General features: G+C 43.5%; 1 protein-coding gene across 1 annotated transcript in view; it reads right to left on the bottom strand.

Annotated features, from left to right (window-relative positions):
- Nucleotides 1-26326, bottom strand: part of CCNH (cyclin H) — a 39169-nt gene extending 12843 nt beyond the window's left edge. The window contains exons 1-4 of the mRNA XM_044274840.1: nt 26175-26326; nt 24189-24311; nt 19144-19217; nt 9690-9900 (exon numbers count right to left, since the gene is read on the bottom strand). Of these exons, the coding sequence (XP_044130775.1) occupies nt 9690-9900; nt 19144-19217; nt 24189-24311; nt 26175-26291 (525 nt within the window). The 5' untranslated portion in view covers nt 26292-26326. The remainder of the gene's footprint in view (nt 1-9689; nt 9901-19143; nt 19218-24188; nt 24312-26174) is intronic.
- Nucleotides 26327-27483: the final 1157 nt, after the last annotated feature.

Genomic DNA, 27483 nt, shown 5'->3' with positions numbered 1-27483 from the left:
TGATTTTTGCCAGTTTTATAAGTCCACGATTGCTTATAAAGGTAACGTTTTTATCAACTGTAATGCTACTAGAAAGCTATGGGAAGGGTTAAAAAGCTGAAACTGTGATGACAGAGTCCCTTTAAGGCTGTATTCCCATAAGATTGGAGCTACTACTGTGCTGCAGACCATGATTTGGACTCAGGATATTCTGGTGGCAAGAGAATCAAGACCATCATTATAATAGACTACCTGGAGCATGAAACAAGTGCTATACCATGACACAGACAGCAGCTTGTACAAGTCGTATTACCCCACAGAGGGAAATGTGTGCAGACACGTCCAATAGATCCTCTAACGACGAGTCCTACAACTGTCTGTGTTCTGAGTCTCTGATGAGCACTAGACTGCGGCATCTAGAGGCCACACTGAGACTCCGCCATCTGATGAAAACCGAAACATCATATGGTCAAAAGACACTGTATGAATAGGAGAACTAAGCCACCGTGGACGGAGAAGACACAGTTGCCCAGTATATGTTAGAGCTGTGTTGACACATCTCTGACAACAAGCGATAGCGCCATTACTCCTCCATGAAGGGGGTAATGCGGTTGTCTGGTACCTGTAAAGACTTGGTAGGGCTGACAGATACAGCACAGGGAGATAGCAGAAGAATTCCACCTAATGAGGAAGGAAAAGCAATCAGGGTCGTCAGGTAGAGCAGCCAACAAAGACGCCAACGCTCTGCCATATGAAGGAAAAAATGCCCCCGCCTGGTTTAATGCTGACTTGACAGATACAGCATATAGAGACACCGCAAAAACTTCACAGTGAAGGGGTATAATGAGACTGCCTGATGACAGGAGCTGTGCAGGCTTATCAGAAACCAAATAAATCACTAACTGAGGAGCAAAGCCGCTTCCTAGTAACCAACAAAATCGCGTAGGCCTGCCAGAGAATCTGGCCATAGTGCAATACTCCACCGTCGAGGGAAAAATGCTGTGACTTGAGTACTACATATACAGGTGAAATACAGCATTCAGGAAGGGCAATCGGTCCATCTTGTGAGGGAAGTAATGCCGCTGCGTAGGCTATTCAGTATCGCAGCAGACTATAGCGCAGGAGAGTAATGAACAGCTGAAGTGACCTTTACATACACTGCCCGATGGTCGGGCAAATTATCGCTAACGAGCGTTCTTATGGACGTTCATTAACAATCTGATTGTGTAAAGGGGCCGCTGATTACCCAATGAACAAGCGCACATTCACCTAATAGATTGTAGTTATTTGCTGGAAGCAGATCGTTGGGTCTAAACAGCTTCTGCTGTCGGCAAGGATTCTGATGAGGACAAGCGATGGCATAAGTGATCGCTCCTCCCCATACTGTTGAGATCGCTGCATGTAAACGCTTACTAGATCGGGCCGAGGAAAGGGGCCTTTAGGCTTGGAAAAGCCAATAGCAGAAGTGCTCTACCACTGGGTGGGGACTGACTGACTAATGCGTTTGTCAGATACAGTGGAACGTGAAAGCCAGATTACCCTGCCCATGCAGGGAGACTAGCAGGCTAGGGCTAGCCATCTCTAAAATTTAGTGACAGAATAATTACTGCTCCTAAAGAACAGAGTAATGCTGTTGGCTGGGAGAGGTCAGGACTGCATAAACCTGACAAGCAGGAGCGTAATGCAGTTGTCCGGGGTATGAGATGTATAGACTTAACAGTTCAAACACTCAACCACTGAAAGAGTTAATGATAAAACTTAATGTTAATGTCCAGAACTTATAAACTACTGGAATGGTATCAATAACTGTATTATGTGTACACTAAAAATTCGAATTCCTTTTGAACCACAAGTATTTGTTCTCAATGATCTCTCCAAATTAAAAAATCATAAGCATCAAAAGATTCTCCTGAGTAGAGTACTGATGTTGGCTAGAGTTTTGATCAGCCGCACCTGGTTTGCCCGATCCACTCCAGACATAAACACATGGATAAATTTAATTGATAAGGTAAAGAACTACGAAAAATTTTATATAGACGGAGGGAAAATGAATACCAATGGAGTAGGATATGGGGTGGTTGGAGGTCTGGTTAGTTGAGATCAAGTTGTTTCATATATAGGGGTCCTACTTTGACGCACCACAAACTGGGAGGGAGGGAGGGGAGGGTTTTCTAAATACTATGAAAAGATGAGTGGAATATATTTATATATAATTACTCGGGTCACTAAGAATTGAGAGATTGTAAAAACTTTTTTATTGCAAATGTTTTGTAGTTTTCCCAATAAATAAATAAAAAAAAAAAAAAAAAAAAAAAAAAAAAAGATAAAACTTAATTCATGTCTATAGTAAGCAGGCTTGTCCGACAGCACCTGCCACCCACGACTTAAGTAAGGCGGATGTCTGATGCACCTCTTACCTATGTAGGCTTGTCAGACATGGCTCCTAACGACAGCACAATTACTCCACCATTGAAGAGTGTAAGACCTCATTGCACACGGCCGTTCCGGCAATTTGCGGTCCCCAATGCACGGGCAATGTCCATGCAGCAGCCAGGACGGATCAAGACCCATTCAACCTGAATGGGTCCGTCCGCACCGTTTAAAAAAATAAAAAACGTGTTCTATTCTTTTGCAGTGCTGAGGCACAGAGAAACACTACTGAGCGCTTCCGTGGGGTTCTACACCGCAGCTCCAGACTCATTCAAGTGAAAGGGTCCGCATCCGTGATGCGAGAAGCACATGGCCGGTGCCCGCATATTGCAGACCCGCTGTTACGGCCGGGCTACGGCCATGTGCATGAGGCCTAAAGCTGATGTCCGGTGCATGTCAGTACTGAAGAGGGTTGTATATATGGCCTTAGGGAATGTACAATTACTCTGCCTGTGGCAGGGCGCAATGTGGCAGTCTGGTAAGGGAGCCTACTTCTAGCTCAATTTTAGGCTGCAGACAAAGGGAGCCTTGCACCAAAGACTACTGTGGGTGGCCATAAGTGGGGCCCAGGGTTCCGCTACATGCACCCCCGAGCACCAATCGGGATGCAGCAGCGAAACAGGGAAGAGACTAACTCAGGAGGCAGCAGGTCTGCAAGCACCTCCCACAGAATTGAGCTAAACCACAAGCCAGGGGCAGGAGTCAGACCCGCGGAACCCCAACAAGCAACGCCTGAGCACCGACCAGGAGCCAGTAAGCACTCCCAGCCAGTCAGAAGTACTGGCTGGCCAGGAGCAAGGTCAAAGCTGGGAGCTGGAGTATCCAGCTGCCCTGGGTCTGGGCCCCTGCCACAATTACGTGCTGCCTAGGCTGCCGTGGGTTCTCTCAGGCGGACAGACAACTTGGCTGTCCAGAAGGCTAGTCCTGACTTATGGACATGTGACTGCTATTCCCCTCCTGCCCAGAGAATTCCTTTCCGAGGGAGGCTGGGGTAGACTTCATATTTATTTTGCCCCAGCAACAGATCGGTCACCTCCTTCACAGCGCTGACACTGGACAAGGGAGCTTACATGCGAGGGGACCTTATGATCTGCCGTTTCTTCTCATCTTCTAGAAGCAGAGAACAAGTAGCAATAAGCAAAAATAATCCATAATAAGGTGTCCAAAGTCTGCTATGAGCCTATACCCATAAAATAAATAGTAACACTTTTGTATATTATATACCCTAAACACATACTGAAACTCCATAACTCGCTGTACGGTTTTGTTGTGAGCACAAGCCCTAAAAGCAGAACTAATATTCTAACACATAGGAATCAGACCCCCAAAACATAAAGGGTGTCATCTACTATTCTGAAATACTCCTAAATTAGGTGCATTTAAGACACAGATAGTGGTGCAACAGTTCCTGAGTTGCCGCCATCAGCAGTGAGTGTCATCTGTATGCAGACACTGCTATAATCTGTGGCAGCGGCATCCATGGGGTTAATAGAGGGAGGGCGCTCCCTCTCTCAACCAACCATCAGGCTTCTGCGATGTGATGGCAGCGGCCCGCTGGTTGCCATGGCAACCGAACGCTTTGCAAATGCGTCCAGTGTTGCCATCAGAAAAGCTGATACTACTTTACTTTGCAATGCAAGAGCATTGGAAAGTATAGTACAGCCATCAGCCCCCCTGTTTCTTCAAGATCCAAGTGGGACTTAATAAAAAAATAAAATAAAAATAAAAATAAAAATAGTGTGAAAAAGAAGGAAAAAAGAAAAAAGGAAAAAAAAATAATGAAAATAAATATAAATTAACCCCTTCAGGACCTGCCATTTTTTGCAAATCTGACATGTATCACTTTGTGGCGATAACGTTAAAACGTTTTTACATATCCAGGCCATTTTGAGATTATATTCTCGTCACATATTGTACTTCATGACCGTGTTAAAAAAAATTTGACTCAATTTTATCTATAAAAAATACCAAATTTACCAAAAATTTGGAAAAAGCGAACTTCCAAATAAAAATTTCTCTACTTTTATAATAGATAGTAATACCTACAAAAATAGTTATTACTTTACATTACCCATATGTCTACTTCATGTTTATATCATTTTGTAATTGCCATTTTATTTTTTGGGGACGTTAGAAGGCTTAGAAGCAAATCTTAAAATGTTTCCGAAAATTTCCAAAACCTACTTTTTAAAAGGACCAGTTCAGGTCTGAAGTCACTTTGTGAGGCTTACATAATAGAAAACGCCCAAAAATGACCCAATTATTGAAACTACACCCCTCAAGGTATTCAAAACTGATTTTATAAAAAAACTTTGTTAACCCTTTAGGTGTTCCACAAATATTAGTGGAAAATGGAGACGAAGTTTCAAAATTTCACTTTTTTGGCAGATTTTCCATTTCAAATCAATTTTTTTTTTTTATACTGACAAACCAAGGGTAAACAGCCAAACAAAACTCAATATTTATTGCCCCGATTCTGGGATAATTTTAAGCTCTCATGTCACATTAAGACCCCCTGATGCACCCCTAGAGTAGAAACTCCAAAAAAGTTACCCCATTTTAGAAACTACACCCTTCAAGGTATACAAAACAGATTTTACAAACTTTGTTAACCCTTTAGGTGTTCCACAAGAATTAATGGAAAAATAGAGATAAAAATTCACTTTTTTGGCAGATTTTCCATTTTAAATCAATTTTTTCCAGTTACAAAGCAAGGGTTAACAGCCAAACAAAACTCAATATTTATGGCCCTGATTTATGGCCCCTCTGTAGTAGTTTGCAACCACATAGGGGGTGCTTCTGTAAACTGTTGTACGGGCATAGGGCATTGAGCAGAAGGAAAGGAATGCCATATGGTTTTTGAGAGGCAGACTTTGCTGGACTGGTTTTTGACCACATGTCCTGTTTGAAGGCCCCCTAGAGTATAAACTCCCAAAAAGTGACCCCATTTTTAAACTACGGGATAAGGTGGCAGTTTTATGATTCTTGGTTGCTCTATATTACAATTTTTTGTGAGGCAAGGTAACAGAAAATAGCTGTTTTGGCACGGTTTTTATTTTTTATTATTTACCACGTTCATCCGACAGGTTAGATCATGTGGTATTTTTATAGAACAGGTTGTTACGGATGCAACAATACCAAATATGACTACTTTTTTGGGTTGTTTCAGTTTTACATAATAAAGCATTTTTGAAAAAAATAATAAAAATGATTTTTTAGTATCTCCACATTCTGAAAGCCGTATTTTTTTAATTTTTTGGGCGACTGTCTTGTGTAGGGACTCATGTTTTTTCGGGATGAGATGACGGTTTGATTGATACTATTTTAGGGTGTATATGACTTTTTATTTTTTATGGTGTTCACCTGAGGGGTTAGGTCATGTGATATTTTTATAGAGCAGGTTCTTACGGATGCGGCAATACCCAATAGGTCTACTTTTTTTTAGTTATGTAAGTTTTACAAAATATTTTTGAAACAAAAAAAAAAAAAAAAAAAAAAAAAAAAAAGATATTTTTGTGTCTCCATAGTCTGAGAGCTATAGTTTTTTCAGTTTTTGGACGACTTAGTTAGGATATCATTTTTTGTGGGATGAGGTGACGGCTAGATTGGTACTATTTTGGGGGGCATACGCCTTTTTCATTGCTTGGTGTTTTTTTTATTGTTTTTTTACAGTATTCAATATGGATGCAGCGATACCCGATTTGGCTACTTTTCTTTCTTTCCCTATTTAAAAAAAAATAATAAGAATTTACTTTACTTTATTTTGGGAAAAGGACACTTTATTTTTTTTGAATTTGTTTTGTAAAACTTAATTTTTTGTCCCACTCTGGGACTTCAACTTTTGGGGGTCTGGTCCCCTTTACACTGCATTACAATACTTCTGTATTGTGATGCATTGGCTGTAAGTGTATTACCAGTGTAATACACTTACAGCCTGTTTGCCTGTGAGATCCAGCGGGCTGGATCTCACAGGCTCTCCCGGAAGGCAGCCACAATGCCTAAGGAAGGCATCGGGGTGCCCTCCCTGCCATAAGGTCCCGTCACAGGAGCACGGGGACCCGATTGAAGCGCCGATACCCGCAAGGACATCGCAGGTGCCGCGGTCAGCGCTGACCGCAGCACATCAAGCGTTAATGCTCCGGCATGCAGCAGGGGTCTGGCTATCAGTGACTGCCGGACCCCTGCCGCGAATCGAGTGGGTGCATCTCCTGCAACCGCCCGTTCATAGCTCAGTACATGTACGGCACTGGTCCTCTACGGGTTAAAAAGAAAATAAACAGATTTTTCACATCTCCACTCATTTATGAGATTAAAAAGTGATAGAACATGGAAAAAAATAAAAAATATTTGGTGTTGCCATAACCATATCAACCCACAGAATAAAAATTACCACATCAAAAATGCCACATATTAAAATATTAGCCCACTTCACCTTGCAATTTTTACCTGTTTCACCTCCTAAAAAAAATTAAAAAAATGGAATAAAAAGCGCTCAAAAAGTCATATAGACCCGAAAATTGTACCAGTAAAAATTACAGCCCGTCCTGCAAAAAACACGAGTTCTCACACAACTACATTGACGGAAAAATCTAAAAGTTATGAGTGTTCGTTTTGGTGATGCAAAACGTTTTATATACAAGTAATTTTATGATATAAAAGTGGTAGAACATAACTGTATTAACCCAAAAAAAAAAAAAAAAAAAAAAAGGCAGAATTGAAATTAGACCACTTCACCTCACATAAAATTGAATAAAAAGCAATGCGGTAAATCATATACACAACAATCTGGCCTTCAGACTTTTACCACTAGAGGGACTGCTCGGATGGCAGGCATTGCTTCAGGAATTGCAGACTAAGTTCTGCAATTCCTGAAGCAACGTCTGCCACCCGAGCAGTCTCTAGCGGTAACAGTCTGATAAAGGCCAGATTGTGGCCGAAATGTCACGTATAGGATTTACCGCATTTCCGATTAAATGAAGTTCTTTCTTCAATAGAGTTCTCCCTTAAAATCTATTTCAGCAAACTCCACGTTAGAAAATGCAGATGCCGCTCCTTTCCTTTTGAATTCTGCTGTCTGCTCATACAGCAGTTTACAACAACACATGGGGTGTTACCAATTTTCTCTTGAATTAGGCAACAAATTATGGGGTGCATTCTTCCTGTTATCCCTTGTTAAAGTGAAAAATGTGGGCTTAAGCAACTTTTTCTTGTAAAAAAATAATAATTTTTTATTTTCACAGGAATTTGTTTCTAAATATTATTAAACGCCTCTGAGGTAACCCCTCAATAAATTCTTTGAGGGGTGCAGTTTCCAAAATAGAGTCACTTTTGGGGGGGTTTCTACTGTAGCGGTGCCTTAGTGTGCCGTCAAATGTGACACGACACCCAAAAGCCATTCCAGCAAAATCTGTTCTCTAAAAACCATATGGTTTTTCCTTCTGAGAACTGCCGTGTGCCCATACAGCAGGTTACAACCACATATGGGGCGATTCTGTATACTGCAGAATCAGGGTAATAAATATTGAGATTAGTTTTGCTGTTTACCCTTGATGTGTTATAGAAAGAAATTGGATTAAAATGAAAAATCTGCGCAAAAACTGAAAATTGTTAATCTCGCCTCCATTTTCCTTTAATTGTTGTGGAACACCTAAAGGGTTAACATAGTTTGAAAAAACTGTTTTAAGCAAATTGAGGGTGTACTTTCTAAAATGGGGTCATTTATGGGTGGTTTCTATTATGTAAGAACCTCAAAGTGACTTCAGAACTGAACTGGTCCTTGAAAAAGTCGGTTTAAAATATAAAAAATTGCTTCTTAAATTCTAAACCTTCTAACATCTAAATGATGCCAACATGAAGTAGACATATAGGAAATCTTAAGTAAAAACTATCTAATGAGGTATCATTATTTGCCTTTAATGCATAGAAATTCAAATTTAGAAAATTACATTTTTCCCTAAAGTGTCTGTAAATTTTGGATTTTTTATAATATAAAAAAGGTAAAAATTATCAACCCAAATTTACTCCTAACATAAAGTACGAGATGTCATGAGAAAACAATCTCAGAATGGCTTGGATAAATTGAAAGCATTCCAAAGTTATCACCACATAAAGTGATACATGTCAGATTTGCAAAATTAACCCTGGTCACGAAGGTGAAAAATGGCTTGGTCTTGAAAGGGTTAAGGACTGGCGTCTAAAACGCCGGTCTTAATAAATGTGCCCCAAAATATATACAGCTTTGCCATCCTTTATGATGGGTTGCTGTCTGGCTCAGAGTCCACTACTGATCCCCGAGTCCCCCTTTTCTGCTGCAGATCAATATACAACCCCACGGCCAGGAGAGCCGCTGTGCAGGGAAACCTTAGGAGGGGACAAAGCGCTAAATCAGAGCAGCAACCTCTTCATTCCAGCGTTGGATCCCCACCATCAGTTTATAAGAATGCTTTGAATCAAAACAATACATTCATATCAAACATGACCAATAAAAAGGAAACAATAGCTATCAAATATGTTGGGTCTCAGAGGTCAGACATTTTTCAGCTTTTCTTCTCAGCAAGACAAAAAAAACAAGATGGTTTAACAGGGTCCTTAGTGGCTCTTTCACACGAGCGTGTCCCTTGCGGGAATCATGCTCCATGTGAGAGGGATTGTGCACGGCCCTATGATTGATAATACTGTGTGCCACGGCCTGACTTTTCTTTGAACAGAATCATGCTGACAGCTTTATGTCAATATGATTCCGTTACATAAAGTTCAGGCAGAGGCACACAGCTTTAGGGTCCATCCACACGTCCGTAGTGTATTGCGGTTCCGCAATACACCCGGACAGTAGGACATGTTCTATTTTTTTTCCCGGAGCAGCGGACCGGAAGTTGGGGGCCGCGCTCCGGAAATGCGGATGCGGACAGCACACTGTGTACTGTCCGCATCCATTCCTGACCCACAGAGAATGAATGGGGCATCCGTTCTGGATAATGGCGGAACGGGTGCGGACACATTCTACGGATGTGTGAATGGACCCTTAGTCCGTAGTCCAGACCGCACACTCTCTCCCTCACACGGAGCGCGATTCCTGCAAGGAACATGGCCCTATGAAAGAGCCTTAAATGTGATGTCAACCTAGTCTCATCTCATTAAAGGTCACTACCAAGAGCATAGCCCCAGTGTGAAATTGCTGATACCAGGGAATAAGGGATAGGATTTAAATGCAGGGTAAGAATATATTAGTTCCCCCTCAAACCAAATTCACGACAAACAACAGGATTCAAACCTGCTAATACCTTTATATCAATTAGATATCCTTCAAATGGTCGATATGGATTGTGCACAATGAGGTGGAAATTCAGCTGTTGGATAAGCAGCAATTCATACTCCAAGATTTGTTCAAGGACATTTTCTTGAGTCGAGGGGTTTTCTTGCAGGTTCCCCACAAACTGGACACTGGATACGTTGAATTCATCTACTTTACAAGCCAGGAACGCACAGGTCAACCTGTAAACACGAAATATTATGCTTCAGCTCAAATCAGATACAGGAGCCATCATGAATTAATAAGAAGGCTTCGGTCATCTCCATTATATTGTTAAAAACTAAAAAAAAGTATTGGGGCACCTACTGTACACATTATACGTGCACGTGTTGCAGCGGTGACATCCTATTACGGGACCGCTCAGGAATACAGCAAGCTCTTGTGAAAGAATAGGACGTTCTAAAACCTTTGTAAAGGCAGACTGCATGGCTAGCGGCTGGATTTTATACACCTGTGGCAATGGGACAGAAGGAAGCACCTGAATGTGACGATTAGGAGGGGTGTCCCAGTAGTTTCATCCATATACTCTATTTGCTACTACAGTCCCTGAAGCAAAAGTTATATTGCAAGTGCAAAAACTACAGGGCTGACTATAGGGCTGCATGTCTTTTATAGGATCCCAACCAAAACGCTTTGCTAAGGTTTCCACGACATTCTAGTAAGGCCTCTTTCACAAGAATGCATTTGAAATCTGTATATGGCCCAGATTTTGTGTTCCGGAATCCGCTGCTAATGTTAATGAATGGAGCGATTCACATGGGGATATCATTTCCATCAGTATTTGGAATCCACAGCATGTCCGAGTACTGTCTGTATTTGTTTCCAAATACACATATGGAGGAAAGAATACACATATAAATCCTGATCCACCACAACTAATGCCTTATTCACACATCAGTGTTTGGTCAGTGATTGTGAGCCAAAAACAGGTGCAGTTCTAAACACAGAACAGGAGCAGATCTTTCCATTATACCCTATGTCAGTGGAGGTTCCACTCCTGGTTTTTGCTCAATCACTGATGGAAGACACTGACGTGTGAATGAGGCTGATGAATTAAAGGGGTTGTGTCACTTCAGCAACTAACATTTATTATGTACAGAAAGTTACTACAAGGCACTTACTAATGTATTGTGATTGCCCATATTGTCCCTTGATTAATTTTTCCACCACATTATACACTGATTGTTTCCACGGTTATGACGACCCAGCAATCCAGCAGCAGTGCCTGTGCTTGCACACTATAGGAAAAAAAATGCCAGCCTGGTGGCTGGGACAATGGAAACGTACCGTATTTTTTGCTTTGCAAGACGCACCTAGGTTTTTTAGGCGGAAAACCGTAATTGGACTTACCTAATTCTGTTTCCTTGAATCCACTATGACAGCTACAGATGAGATTGACCCCTTTACCTCTGTACGGGCAGGAATACACAGACAGAGCGTTTAAAAGCCCCCACCCACTCTCTCCCTTCAGTGTTTACAAATTACCCTAAGTGGGTGCTATCAAGTACTAACAATATCTATATAAACACAAAAAATAATAAAGTATTAAATTCATACTCATTAAACGTACATTAACCACTTCAACACCCCTAGCTTAAACCCCCTTAATGACCAGGCCACTTTTTACACTTCTGCACCACACTACTTTCACCGTTTATCGCTCGGTCATGCAACTTACCACCCAAATGAATTTTACCACCTTTCTTCTCACTAAGAGCTTTCATTTGGTGGTATTTCATTGCTGCTGACATTTTAACTTTTTTTGTTATTAATCGAAATTTAACGAAATTTTTGCTAAAAAATTACATTTTTCACTTTCAGTTGTAAATAAAAAAATAAAAAATAAAAAAAAAGACATTCATATCTAAATTTTTCGCTAAATTTATTGTTCTACATGTCTTTAATAAAAATAAATAAAAATTGGGTAAAAAAAATAAAAAATGGTTTGGGTAAAAGTTATAGGGTTTACAAACTATGGTACAAAAATGTGAATTTCCGCTTTTTGAAGCAGCTCTGACTTTCTGAGCACCTGTCATGTTTCCTGAGGTTCTACAATGCCCAGACAGTAGAAAACCCCCACAAATGACCCCATTTCGGAAAGTAGATACCCTTAGGTCTTCGCTGATGGGCATAGTGAGTTCATAGAACTTTTTATTTTTTTGTCACAAGTTAGCGGAAATGATGAATTTTTTATTTATTTTTTTCCTTACAAAGTCTCATATTTCACTAACTTGTGACAAAAAATAAAAACTTCCATGAACTCACTATGCCCATCATGAAATACCTTGGGGTGTCTTCTTTCCAAAATGGGGTCACTTGTGGGGTAGTTATACTGCCCTGGCATTTTAGGGGCCCAAATGCATGCAAAGTAGTTTGAAATCAAAATGTGTAAAAAATGGCCTGTGAAATCCGAAAGGTGCTCTTTGGAATGTGTGCCCCTTTGCCCACCTAGGCTGCAAAAAAGTGTCACACATGTGGTATCGCCGTACTCAGGAGAAGTTGGGGAATGTGTTTTGGGGTGTCATTTTACATATAGCCATGCTGGGTGAGAGAAATATCTTGGTCAAATGCCAACTTTGTATTAAAAAAAAAAAAAAAAAAAAAAAAAGGGAAAAGTTTTATTTTGCCGAGATATTTATCTCACCCAGCATGGGTATATGTAAAATGACACCCCAAAACACATTCCCCAACTTCTCCCGAGTACGGCGATGCCACATGTGTGACACTTTTTTTGCAGCCTAGGTTGGCAAAGGGGCACACATTCCAAAGAGCACCTTTCGGATGTCACAGGCCATTTTTTTTTTTTTTTTTTTTTTTACACATTTTGATTTCAAACTACTTCACACGCATTTGGGCCCCTAAAATGCCAGGGCAGTATAACTACCCCACAAGTGACCCCATTTTGGAAAGAAGACACCACAAGGTATTTCGTGATGGGCATAGTGAGTTCATAGAAGTTTTTATTTTTTGTCACAAGTTAGTGGAATATGAGACTTTGTAAGAAAAAATAAAATAAATCATCATTTTCTGCTAACTTGTGACAAAAATGTAAAAATTATATGAACTCACTATGCCCATCATGAAATACCTTGGGGTGTCTTCTTTCCAAAATGGGGTCACTTGTGGGGTAGTTATACTGCCCTGGCATTTTAGGGGCCCAAATGCGTGAGAAGTAGTTTGAAATAAAAAAATCTGTAAAAAATGCCCTGTGAAATCCGAAAGGTGCTCTTTGGAATGTGGGCCCATTTGCCCACCTAGGCTGCAAAAAAGTGTCACACATGTGGTATCGCCGTACTCAGGAGAAGTTGGGCAATGTGTTTTGGGGTGTCTTTTTACATATACCCATGCTGGGCGAGAGAAATATCTCGGCAAAAGACAACTTTTCCCATATTTTTTTTTTATACAAAGTTGGCATTTGACCGAGATATTTATCTCACCCAGCATGGGTATATGTAAAATGACACCCCAAAACACATTCCCCAACTTCTCCTGAGTACGGCGATACCACATGTGTGACACTTTTTTGCAGCCTAGATGCGCAAAGGGGCCCAAATTCCTTTTAAGAGGGCATTTTTAGACTTTAGACTAAATTTATATTCCAGACTTCGTCTCACGCTTTAGGGCCCCTAAAAAGCCAGGGCAGTATAAATACCCCACATGTGACCCCATTTTGGAAAGAAGACACCCCAAGGTATTCAATGAGGGGCATGGCGAGTTCATAGAAATTATTTTTTTTTGGCACAAGTTAGCGGAAATTGATTTATTTATTTTTTCTCACAAAGTCTCCCTTTCTGCTAACTTGGGACAAAAATTTTAATCTTTCATGGACTCAATATGCCCCTCACGGAATACCTTGGGCTGTCTTCTTTCCGAAATGGGGTCACATGTGGGGTATTTATACTGCCCTGGCATTTTAGGGGCCCTAAAACGTGAAGAAGTCTGGAATATAAATGTCTAAAAAATTTACGCATTAGGATTCCGTGAGGGGTATGGTGAGTTTTTATTTTTTGACACAAGTTAGTGGAATATGAGACTTTGTAAGGAAAAATAAATAAATCAATTTCCACTAACTTGTGCCCAAAAAAATGTCTGAATGGAGCCTTACAGGGGGGTGATCAATGACAGGGGGGTGATCAGGGAGTCTATATGGGGTGATCACCCCCCTGTAAGGCTCCATTCAGACGTCCGTATGTGTTTTACAGATCCACGCATCTATGGATCTGATCCGCAAAACACATACGCACCTCTGAATGGAGCCTTACAGGGGGATGATGAATGACAGGGAAGTGATCAGGGAGTCTATATGGGCTGATCACCCCCGTCACTGATCACCCCCCTGTAAGGCTCCATTCAGACGTCCGTATGTGTTTTGCGGATCTGATCCATGTATGTGTGGATTCGTAAAACACATACGGGCGTCTGAATGGAGCCTTACAGGGGGTGATCAATGACAGGGGGGGTGATCAGGCAGTCTATATGGGGTGATCAGGGGTTAATAAGTGACGGGGGGGGGGGGGGGGGGAAATAGTGTAGTGGTGTTTGGTGCTACTTTACAGAGCTACCTGTGTCCTCTGGTGGTCGATCCAAGCAAAAGGGACCACCAGAGGACCAGGTAGCAGGTATATTAGACACGGTTATCAAAACAACGTCTAATATACCTGTTAGGGGTGTAAAAAAAAATAAACAACATCTACAGCCTGCCAGCGAACGATCGCCGCTGGCAGGCTGTAGATCCACTCGCTTACCTTCCGATCCTGCGATCACGCGCGCCTGTGTGCGTCCAGGAGGAATTACAGCGGTCCTGTAGCGGTTAAGGGTGGGAATATACAGGCCGTGGATACAAGGAAACAGAATTATCGGTAAGTCCAATTACGGTTTTCCATTTCATCCACCATGACTGCTACAGATTAGAACTAACAGATTATACAGTAGGGGGGGCTAATGCTTGCTGAACTTTCTGGCCAAAGGCCAGATCTGTAGAAGCAGAGATGTTTAGACGATAATGTATTATGAATGTATTGATACTAGACCATGTAGCGGCCTTACATATCTGATAGAGATACACTATATATAGTGAGGATTTGCAGGGTAAGCGAACGCAGAACAGAGGCAAAAACAACAGTTTGTAAAAGAAAACTTCAGTGTTTATTCACACACAAGGCAAAAGTAAAGCAACATTTCTCAGTCTTCGTGTTTGTTCACACGAAGGAAAGTCCAAAGCACAAAACAGTCACCTGGTTAGCAGGCTTTAGGGGGCCTGTTTCCTCTCATGCTGCGGTCAGCCCTCCAGTGCGGCACCATGCCTCAGATCCCAAAACAGAGACTTTGATTCTGAGCCCAACTGCCTATTTAAAAGGACAGCCAGGTGCTGCAAAACCCGGACCAGCACTTAAACTCCGGTCCGGTATTTGATCTCACCTGGCTGGAAATCAGCCCAGCTGCCCATGTTGGGAGGAAAATACCTGCCTTCCCAAACAAAACCCCTTGCTATGTGACACACAATATATAAATAATATCCGGGGCGCAAGGGGGAGATATATCCGGGCCATCATAATTGATTCAAGGAAACGGAATTACCGGTAAGTCCAATTACGGTTTTCCATTTCATCCAACATGACGGCCACAAATGAGAACTAACAAATATTTACACCCGTGCCATAGGTTCGCCATTACTGCCCTAGGACAAGGAATATTTTGAAGGGAGTAACAGCAACCTATAGTAGTTCTAATCCAGCGACCTATAGAGGCCCTGGAAAGCTTCTTCATTTAGTTTGGGGGACGAAACAAGCGGAACAGGTTATCGTCTTTCCTAAAGGTCTTAGAAGCTTCTAGATATTGTAAGATGATATTTCTGACATCAAGAAAATGCAATTTTTCTTCAGCCTCATCCTTTGATGGGACTGAAGGATGGTAAAACTATTTCCTGGTCACGGTGATAATCTGATACCACCTTGGGGAGGAACCCTAGGTCTAGCCTCAATGTTACTCTGTCCTCAAAAACCTTCAGGTATGGTTCTCTACAGGAAAGGGCCTGAATTTCACTTATACGTCTATCAGAAAAGCCGTTTTGAAGTACAGGTGTCTGATCGAAATCTCTGCTAAGGGAAAGAAGGGAGGCTTAGTCAGACCACTTAATACAATGTTAAGATCCCATTGATGAATCAAGGTTGGCCTTAGTCAGAGGGTGCCCTATAACAAATCTCTTTACCCATCGATGTTCAGCCAGGCTTGTATCATAAAACATGCTCAGAGACGATATCTGGACCTTAAAGGGAACCTGTCACTGTGATTTTGTGTGAAGCGCTGAGGACATGGGTTGCTAGATGGCCACTAGCACATCCACAATACCCAGTCCCCACAGCTCTGTGTGCTTTTATTGTGTAAAAAAACGATTTGATACAAATTAAAGGGGTATTCCCATCTTAGACAATGGGGGCATATCGCTAGGATACGCCCTATTGTCTGATAGGTGCGGGTCCCACCGCTGGGACCCGCACCTATATCGAGAACAGAGCTGGGAGCGATGTGGCTGGAGGACACCAGATTTCCCAGGGTCCATCCACCACCAAGCGCTAATTCCCCCCTCTCCCATAGAAGTGATTGGGAGCTTGCCGCACATGCGCGGCCCATGCTCCCATTCATTTCTATGGGGCAGACAGCAATAGCCAAGCCAGCGCTCGGCTATTATTGGCGGCCCTATAGAAATGAATGGAGAGCAGTTGTGCATGCGCAGTGCGCTCTCCTTCACTTTCGGGGGTCCGTTCTCGATATAGGTGCAAGTCCTAGCGGTGGGACCCACACCTATAAGACAATGGGGGCATATCCTAGCGATATGCCCCCATTGTCTGAGATGAGAAAACCCCTTTAACCTGAGATGAGTCCTGTCTCTGAGACGAGTCCAGCGTGAAGGATCCTGGCACAGTGCCCCCCCACCCACCCCCCGGATCCGGCATTTTGAATTACATTCCTATGGGAAAAAGGCCAGATCCGGCATTCAGGCAAGTCTCCAGTTTTTTCCGCCGGAGATAGAACCGTAGCATGCTATGGTTTTATCTTTTGCCTGATCAGTCAAAATGACTGAACTGAGGACATCCTGATGCATTCTGAACGGATTAGGCCTCTTTCACACTTGCGTTGTCCGGATCCGGCGTGTACTCCACTTGCCGGAATTACACGCCGGATCCGGAAAAACGCAAGTGTACTGAAAGCATTTGAAGACGGATCCGTCTTCAAAATGCTTTCAGTGTTACTATGGCACCCAGGACACTATTAAAGTCCTGGTTGCCATAGTAGTAGTGGGGAGCGGGGGAGCAGCATACTTACCATCCGTGCGGCTCCAGGGGCGCTCCAGAATGACGTCAGAGCGCCCCATGCGCATGGATCATGTGATCCATGCGCCTGGGGCGCCCTGACGTCACTCTGGAGCGCCCCGGGAGCCGCACGGATGGTAAGTATGCTGCTCCCGCTCCCCACTACAGTTTACCATGGCTGCCAGGACTTTAGCGTCCCGGCAGCCATGGTAACCATTGAGAAAAAGCTAAACGTCGCATCCGGCAATGCGCCGAAACGACGTTTAGCTTAAGGCCGGATCCGGATCAATGCCTTTCAATGGGCATTCATTCCGGATCCGGCCTTGCGGCAAGTGTTCCGGATTTTTGGCCGGAGCAAAAAGCGCAGCATGCTGCGCTATTTGCTGCGGCCAAAAAACGTTCCGGAACGGAACGGAAGACATCCTGATGCATCCTGAAGGACGGACTGTCCATTCAGAATGCATTAGGATAATCCTGATCAGTATTCTTCCGGCATAGAGCCCCGACGACGGAACTCTATGCCGGAAGACTATAACGCAGGTGTGAAAGGGCCCTTACTCTCCATTCAGAATGCATGGGGATAAAACCGATCAGTTCTTTTCCGTCACTGAGCCCTTTTGACGGAACTCAGTGCCAGAAAAGAAAAACGCAAGTGTGAAAGTACCCTAAGCCAACCTTGTTATATTTAAAAGAAAAATAAAAAATAATAAAAAACAACAAAAACATAAAAATAAAAAACTGTTAAACTCCCTTTTGAGAGGCCTCTCTGTGTAATGCCCCCATAGGGACAGGAAACACTGAAGGGAGAGAGTGGGTGGGGGCTTTTAAAGGGCTTCTGTCACCCCACTAAATTCTTTTTTTTTTTTTTGGGGTACTTATAATCCCTATCCTGCGATATAGCTATACATTATGTTATTAATCATTTTCGTTCTGTAGATATGTCAAAAAACGTACTTTGATAATATGCTAATTATCTGTCTACCAGCAAGTAGGGTGTCTACTTGCTGGTAGCAGCCGCAAAAAAAAAAAAAAAAAGGCCCCCCCTCCTGTTGATTGACAGGGCCAGCCACAATCTTCCCCCTCCGGCTGGCCCTGTCAGCATTTCAAAAAACACCCTACTTGCTGGTAGACAGGTAATTAGCATATTATAAAGGTACCTTCTTTGACATACCTACAGAACGAAAATGATTAGTGGGGTGACAGAAGCCCTTTAAACTCTATCTCTGTGTATTTATGCCTGTACAGAGGTCAAGGGGTTAATCTCATCTGTAGCCGTCATGGTGGATGAAATGGAAATGAAGAAAATAAAATATTTTGAACTAAATGGTGTGCTTTTTGTGGGGGGACACACTGTGATTAAGGCGATCTGTGGTGGACCCCCACAGTGGGATCTGTGGAGGAAAGTATTTTTGGGGATCTGTGGATGACTCCGTTATGGGGGATCTGACCCCATTAATGAAGTGGGCGGGGCCGGAGCGTGACTGAGTAAGAGAAGTGCGCTGCCGGCCTGCCCGCTGCGTGTATGGCGAGTACCGCTTACAGATAAGTGATTACTGCAAGTTTAGCAAAGCAGCGCAGCACTGCTAGGGGCTGCCGCATACACTTTATATGTATAGCTGCTATGACTACCCAGATAGCGCCATTGTTTACCTGTCACTGATGCATAGGCATAGCGGCCTGCGATGTAGCACAGGTCATGAAATAATGCTGTATTCGCTTTATAGGACGCACGTGTTTTGGGAGGAGGGGGGGGGAGGGGTGCGTCTTATAAAGCGGAAAATACGCTACATAGGCCAGAGTTTTTTTCCTATAGTGTGTTTGCACATGACCTCCCATGAGGAGTGCAGGGTGGTCGTAACCATGGATGGAAACAGTGTATAATGGGATGGAAAAATTACAGCAAAGGAGGCGATAAGGACAATCACAGTACCTTAGTAAGTGCCTTGTAATAGCTGCCACTTGCTGAAGTGAGAGAACCCCTTTAACAATGGCATCTGCAGCTACCAGCAGCTTGAGCACCAAAATGCTGGTAGAAATGGTCACGGTCACATTTGACTTCATCTTCTACCCTCTACAAATTCTTGTATTTCTATATTAGAGGCAATCAGCGCTTACATTATAATACGTGGATGATGCTCCATGACTGAATTATTGAGGTAGAAACGTTTGAAGTACATACAAGCCGTTCCCTGGAAGAAAGAAAAACAGCTTATAGATCATTTTACTTTTTATATCCCTAAGGGCTCATTGCACAAGGACGTATGTTTGGTCCGCATCCAATCCACATTTTTTGCGGATTGAAGGCGGACCCATTCATTCAAATGGGGCCGCAAACGAAGAGGAAAGCACACAGTGTGCTGTCCACATCTGCACGTTCTTTCCACTGTCCTGCAAAAAAGATAGAATGTCCTATTCTTGTCCGTTTTGCCAACAAGGAAAGGACATTTTTACAGAAGTTAAAGGGCTTCTGTCAGCCCACTAAACCATTTTTTTTTTTTGGGTTAATATTAATCCCTACACTGCGAGCTCCCTATACATAAGCTAAATATTCATTTTGGTTCTGTAGATTTTGTTAAAAAAAGCAAGTTTTATAATATGTAAATTACCTTGCTACCAGCAAGTAGGGCGGCTACTTGCTGGTAGCAGCCGCATCGTCCGCTGCTAATGACGCCCCCTCCGCTGTGTGATTGACAGGGCCAGGGAACGGGATCGTTCTCTGCTGGCCCTGTTTGAATTCAAAATATCGCGCCTGCACCGTACCAGCCTGCATATGTGGCTCTCTCGGCCGCTCCATCCTCAATGCGCCTGCGCCGATGACGTCACATCTACACCCGGCGCAGGCGCATTGAGGATGGAGCGGCCGCCTCTCAGTGCGCCTGCGCCGATTAAAGACAGGTGCGATATATCTATACATTGTGTTATTAATCATTTTCGTTCTGTAGGTATGTCAAAAATGAAAGGTAAAGTCTGATTGGTTGCTAGGGGCATCTAAGCCAGGTTTTCTTTTCACCAGTTTTGATAACTCTCCCTCAGTGATTGTGAGCCAAAGTCAGGTGTGGAGCTACACAGAGATGAGGTATACGGGAAAGATCTGCTCCTGTTCAGTGGTTTAGACCCAAACCTGGTCTTGGCTCACAGTCACTGATGGAAAACACTGACCGAACACTGGGGCATATTTACTAATGGACTTGCAATACTGACGTAAAAAAGTGTTGAAAGTCCACTTCCCTGTCTGGCCGTTCAACACAATTTTGGCAAACGGACAGTTTTGCGCCTTCTACGCCAGTCGAGCGTGAAAGGGGTGGGTAGGGCTGAAACGGTTAATCGATTTAATAGTATCGAGGCAAAAAAAAATAATCCTAGATGCAGTTTCCCTGCATCGAGGATTCATTTAAATCACGTGACCACGGAGCGCGAGTGAAGCTTCTCACTCACCCCTCCGTGGCCTCCCGACTTGGCACCGCGCTGCACTGGCCAGAGCCTTGCATGCACACAGTCAGCGCGCTGGCAGGTCCCACCCAGTGCATGCTGGGATGAAGACGCGTCTCCTGTGGACTCCATGTGTCAGGGCACTGCCAGGAAAAGCGAGTATATAGTTAGAGGCGGGGGGATCCTGTGATGGCGGGGAGCACCTGCGATTTGGCATGGAGTGGCTGATCTGATGGGAGTGGGGGACATGGCAATCTGGCATGCAGGGGCTGATCTGATGGCAGTGGGGGACATGGCAATGGATGGCATGGGGGTCTGGCTCTGATTGCAGCAAGGGAGGGTCTGATGGTGGCAGCCTGGGGGTCTGATCATAGTGGCATGGGGGTCTGATTGCGGGCTGGCGGCATGGGGGGACTGATTTGAAGGTAAGGCTGACTTGGGAGGGGTATTATCAAAATGCTATGTCACTGTGCATCATTTTTTGTCTGGATCCCCATTACAGTCAATGGGCATCCAGCTATGACAGATGCAGCCAGTGAACTGCGGCAGTCTGTTCCTCCAACCGCAACAAACTGCCGGAGTTCACAATATAGCCTTAGATACACATTCTGGCAGAAGAACAGCCTGCTGGAGTATATCGTATTGGGTATAGCCGGATACAACCAGCTACATGCTCTCAATGACTATAATGTGGTCCAAGGCCATCTGGCCATGTTCCGGCATACATGCTGGGTATCGTCCAAAGCTTTTTCTTTTCTTTTTTTTTGTCTGGCCAAAACCCAGCTTGAATGCTGTAACAAGGCCTGACCCCATTACAGTCAATCGCTGCAGCAGCCGGCAGATAATCTAGCTATACCCGATATGGTACATTCTGGCTGTTCTTCTGACAGAATGTATATTGCAGCTGTGAAAGAAGCCTTAGGTGTGTGCAATTATTTGCTATACCACTGTAAGAAGTAAAAATATTGTTTTTATAAAGAAATATGTTATTTTAAGAATTTTTTTTTAATTTTTTTTATTAATTAGAGTACTCTAGTAATTGTAAAAATAAATCGATAGAATACTAGATTACTAAAATAATTGCTTACTGCAGCCCTAGGGGCAGGCAGGAGCTTGTCAGGGAAAACGGGTGCAAATGTCAGCTAAAAACTATGCCCGCCAGGCACAGTAGTTTTTACTCCAGCCACAGATGCACCTAATTTATGACGAGGCAGACTCCTCATTATAAAGAAGCCCTACCTAGCGGCAGCGCAGACGGGGAAACTTAGTAAATGTGCCCCACCGACTGTGAAAGCAGTCAACGGAAAAAATAAATGTATTTTACTTGCTCATATAGCACCACCATATTCCACAGCGCTTTACAAACATTATCATGGCTTGTTGTGCCTAGTAGAGCTGACAATCTAAGCTCCCCATTAGTATGTCCTTGGAGTGTAGGAGGAAACCCACACAAACACAGAGAGAACATACAAACTCCATGCAGATGTTTTAGAACCTAGGACCTAGAGTTGCTGCGATACCAAATTTTTTTTATTCGAAAAAAAATAAACCAAAAAAGCCATGTGCATTTCGATTTTTTTTTTTTTTTATGGCGAATCGCGCCGTTTTTTTTTTTTCCTGTTTCGGCATTCACCGCATAGATTTTTTTTATATTTTAATAGTTAGGACTTTTCTGACGTGGCGATATGTAATATGTTTATTATTTATACATTTTATATGTGAAATTGGGAAAAGGGGGTGATTCATACTTAATATTTTGTTGGGCAGCAGGGCCGCAGTTGGGCCGGAAAAGTCTTATCATTGGTGGCGAAGTGCGCCCGCCCCTCCTCCGCTCATTGGTGGCAGCAGCACAGGGGGAGAGAGGACAGCTTCCTTCACCCCGTGCTGCTGAGAGAACATGAGCATGCCGACAGCTCATGTTCAGAGATACTAGACTGCGCAGAAGCGCAGCCCAGTATCGAAAATATGGAAATCCCGGTATCGTATCGATACTGGGACAAAAGTATTGATTGGGTATCGAAATTTCAATACCCGCAAAAACCCTACTAGGACGCCAGCGTTGCAAGGTACCAGTGCTCACCACTGAGCCACCCATGCTGCCGAAGTCCACTGAATACACTGCACAAGCTATGATATGTCCCTGACCATCTGCCACTGATTACTATAGGAAGGGAGCTGTCAATCAGCAGCAGGTGGATGGGGAGAGCAAGGAGCTCATGAATATAAGGACTCCAGAGGTTGAGCAGCATATTGAGTGGACTCTGGGGCTTGGCTCCTGATTTTAGCAAAATGACTAATTGAAAGAAAGCGCCCCATTGTTTTCCTCAGGATGTCCATCACCGGTTTAGGATGCTCTCAGGTAGGACAGCATAAAACTGATGACAAATTCTCTTTAAAGAGGTATTCCCATCTCATTTATAACCTATCCACAAGACATAAATGTCAGATACGCGAGGGTCCTGCACCTACACGGAGAATGAAGGTTTCATGGGTATGGCATCAGAGGTCTGAGATAGGAATACCTCTTTAAGGGGCTCATTTACTAAGGGAATTGTGACTACTTTAGAAGTAAAATAGTCGCAAGTCCCCTGTCCTAACCAGCCGTGCGACAATATTTAGCTGCACGTCCGTTTTTACACCGTACCTGCCAGTTAGGTGTGACTGTGCTCCTGCCCCAGCAAATAAAAAGAACAAAATAAAGTGGCCTTAAAAGGCAGAAAATGCTCAAAACCCCAAATGCTGTTGCACAGCCTGCATATGTGATCCATTGCCAACAGCAATCCCCAGCAAAAATGCATACAATGGAGGATGCCTGCAGCGGACCACATGTACCACAAAGACATCCCGCACAGGATAACCAAATGTGCGGATGTGACTGGCTATATAAAACAAAAACTAAATGGTGCACTACAATGGTAAATGTTATTGAAAATATATGGCTAAACCCTCACACTGATATTAAAATGAGGCTTTCGACAATATATTCTTATATCAAAAACATACCTTGACGAGGTGCGCGGGCTTCGGTATCTGAAATCCGCACATTTGGTTATCCTGTGCAGGATGTCTTTGTGGTACATGTGTTCCGCTGCAGGCATCCTCCACTGTATGCATTTTTGCTGGGGATTGCTTTTAGCAACGGATCACATGTGCAGGATTTGCTCCCCAGGTTAGAAATGCGCAACAGCATATAGGGTTTTGAGCATTTTCTGCCTTTTAGGACCACTTTATTTTGTTATTCTCTTTGTACATGCACGCCTGGAGGTGAGGCAATTCCAGGTTTGAATGTGTCTTGATTTTGATCTATGGGTAACATTCAGGTGCACCTGTGCGGTCTGCGTCACATGAGTCAGTGATAGATGGGACTCAGCCTCCTCCCATTGTATGTGTGATTTCACGCTGGAAGTAACTGGGGGCAGTTCGCTGTGTGTCGGACCTTATGCCCCTGTAATTGCCTATACGGCCCAGGTAGGTTAGAGTTAGGTCCCGTGCCACTTTGAGATACCTTGACAGGGTGCACGGTCTCCAGTATGTTCTTGATATAAGAATATATTGGCGAAAGTCTTGTTTTAATATCATTGTGAAGGTTTAGCCATATACTGTCAATTGCACTTACTATTGTAGTGCACCATTTTTTTTGTAAATTTCTGTTTTACCCAGCAAATAAAAAGCCAGTCTTGGTAAACGTGCCCCTTTACGTTGATAACTTCTTTGATCCTGATCCTACTCACCAGTACTGACTTAGGCATGGCCGGTTTGAAGGCATTACAGAAATCCAGAAGCTTCTTCTCATAGTATTTACAAATGGTTAACTCTTCAAGATAGTCCAGATTAAATATATCACACAGATGAGCCTGCAAATACAGCATGGTAAGAAGGCATTACTGAAATCGTGACAGCACTGGATGAGACGGCTCACAGCATCCCTTCTCTATGCATCGCACATTCACAATCCAGCTGAAAGGGGCAGGAGATCCAGAAGTAAAACATGTTTTATATCGGTGTGCAGAATCCAGAACCGATTTCTTCAACAGCCGGCACCCCCACTGATTAGCCCTTTCAGGCTTCATCCCAGTGCCAGACACTATGCAGAAGGCTCCATCCACTGTGCAGTGACCACGGAGTACTGCAGGAGAGACATTACGCCGATGCTGGAAACTGCAGTTAATCGAGCTTTCAGTCCACTCTATAGATTCCAGCACTGGTCGCTGCCTGAAACACCTGACTGGTAGGGGTGCTTCCCCCCCCAAATAGGTCATCAATATCTAAGGAAACGTTCTCATCTGCGGCACAGCTCTCCAGCAGGTTGTTCCGCATAGTGTCGGGAATCAGCAGGACAAAAACCCATTGATCTGAGATCCCCGGGCCGCCGGGATTTCCGGTAACATCCAGCAATGTCAGATCCAACGACCTGTGGCAGGCTGTTCTCTGTGCCGCAAAGGAGAAACTAGCCTAAATCTCAGAAAACGTCTAACTAAAATGCAGCAGCTCTCGCTCTGTCAGACTCAAGTCATCAATGTATTTTATAATGGTTGTCCGATGGTATAACGTGTTTCAGAAAAGGAGCAGAATTCGTTAACGAGGGCACTACTCACCTCACTGATCCCAAGTCCTCGCTTCCGGGTCTCATCTCGTCTGACAACAAAAGCCCTCTCATCTAATCAATCTCGAGACAGACCAGGAATTGGGGACCCGGCAAGCCATGGAACAGCGGAGAGGTGAGTAATGCTTTTACCTTTTAACCCATTCTGCCCCTTTTTCAAAAAAAAAGTTTTATCCCACAGGACAACTCCTTTAGGAGATGGATACACTGGGGATTTGTCGCCAGGAATTCACATGCAGCAAATCTGCAGTGTTTAATAGTCTCAACACACTGTGAAAACAATCTGCGGGTTAATCCGTAGTGCCGCGTTAGGCTACATTCACACTAGCGGCAGCCTGCTGGATCCGTGCTGCCCCCGTAGGTCCGCTCCTGTCCCATTTACTATAATGGGGGCGGGATGGAATTCCAGCGGCAGCGCATGTTATCTAGTGCTTTATGAGTAGTACTGCAGATCACCATTTGCTTTCCGCCTGCCCTCCAATCCCCCACTGTCATGCACAGTCTGGACTGCTGTGCTGTTCTAAGACAGGAGAGGAGTCGTGCGCATGCGCAGCAATCCTGACAACGTATTTCAACGCAGCTCTGAGCACTGACAGCAGGAAAGTAAAGAATAGTGATCTGGACTCCATATCTGCAGGACTACTCGTGTATTACTGTAGATAATGGTCCATAATTGGGGTGACAGTTCTTTCACCTTTGCTCTGCAGAGGATGAAATCGGTGACAAACCTAACACAGAAAGTGCAGCCCACGTGGCCGTCCCCTGGACATTGTCCTGCATAAGGGAAATGTACCGGGATCTACGCAGGTAAAGGCTTGGTTTACACTGGATTGATCAGGGTAGGTCAGTCAGGTTTTATGATCCCTATGTCCACAGCCAACATCTATATGCAGGGACTAAACCCCGCCCCCTAGAGGCTGGAACTCATACATCAGGTCAATGCAACCAATCAGATCAAAGCTTTCAGAGCAGGTTAGAAAATGAAAACCGCGATCTGATTGGTTGCTCTGGACCCAACATGTACTGCAGCAGCTGCGGTAAAACATGAAGTCACTCCACATTTCTAGAGAAGCACAATGCCGGGCTCTGGACCAGCCTACTGCCCTGCGCCCACCTGCCCCGTCGCTCGTATCCTCGCCCGGAAGCGGTTATTAGCCTGGACCCTGAGCCGCTGCAGCTCGTCCTCGCTGTGAAAAGTCCAGTGCTTCCTCTGCGTACTGTTATGGTACATGTTCCTGCCTCGTCTGCTGCGCACACATTATACGTCACCGCATCAGACGGCGAGTCGCTTTCTAAACACGCAATGCAGACGTCAGAGGCATGCGAGCGTGCGACTAAATCCCATGCGCCGTAAGGACCTTGTGACGACACAGGGTCATGTGACACCGGAAGCCTCAATTCCAAAGTGACCATGCGCCTCACCGGGCTAGTTATTAACCCTTTTTACCCCAGAGTTGTTATTATTATTTTTTTTGCCTTATCGTTTTGCGCTTCCCAGAGCCATAACTTTGTATTTGTCTGTTTACATAGCCATATGAGGGCTTGTGTTTTGCAGGACAAGTTGTACATTCCAACGCCACCATTTAATATTGTATATGATGTACTGGGAAGCGGGGGGGGGGGGGGGGGGAATCCAATTGGGGGCGAAATTGCAAAAAAACACACCAATTCCACCACAGTTTTACAGGTTTTTTTTATTTTTATTTTTTATTTAGAACGTTCGATGTGCAATAAAACTGACCAGTTACTTTTACTCTACTGGTCAGTACGAATCCGGCGATACCTTATATGTACAGTTTTTCTTGCGTTTTGATAGTGATAAAATAATAAAAAAGTGGGGAAAAATTAGTTTTATTTTTTCGTCACCATATTTTGACCCCTATAACTTTTTAGCAGTTGTGTGTACAGAGCTGTGTGAGGGCTTCTTATTTTGCGGGGCGATCTGTACTTCTAATTGGGGTATGTATGACTTTTTAATTACTTTTTATTAAAAAAAATTGTGGTAGGTGAAGAGATCAAAAAACAGTGAATCGGCCATTTAGATTTTTTTTCTGCTTCGCCATGTGGGATAAATATTTTTATATTTTAATAATACGGATGTTTTTGCACAGGACAATGTCCATGATGTGTAGTTTTATTGCTTACACATTTTTATTTACATTTTGGAGAAAGTGGGTGATTAGAATATTTAGCTATATTTTTTATTTTTAAAAACATTTATTTATTTTTTACACTTTTTTATAGCTCTCATAAGGAACTATAGCAAACAAACTTTAGATTGCTTCTCTCATACACTCCAATGCATTAGCATTAGGGCTTATGTACATGACCGTATGTATTTTGCGGTCTGCAAAAAAGGGATCTGCAAAAAAATTCGGATGATGTCCATGTGCATTCCGTATTTTGCAGAATGGAACGGAACA

The sequence above is a fragment of the Bufo gargarizans genome, unplaced genomic scaffold (assembly GCF_014858855.1).
Source record: "Bufo gargarizans isolate SCDJY-AF-19 unplaced genomic scaffold, ASM1485885v1 original_scaffold_2092_pilon, whole genome shotgun sequence".
NCBI lineage: Eukaryota > Metazoa > Chordata > Amphibia > Anura > Bufonidae > Bufo > Bufo gargarizans.
The sequence above is the reverse complement of the archived record's forward strand: the minus strand, read 5'-3'. Positions and strand labels throughout refer to the sequence as shown.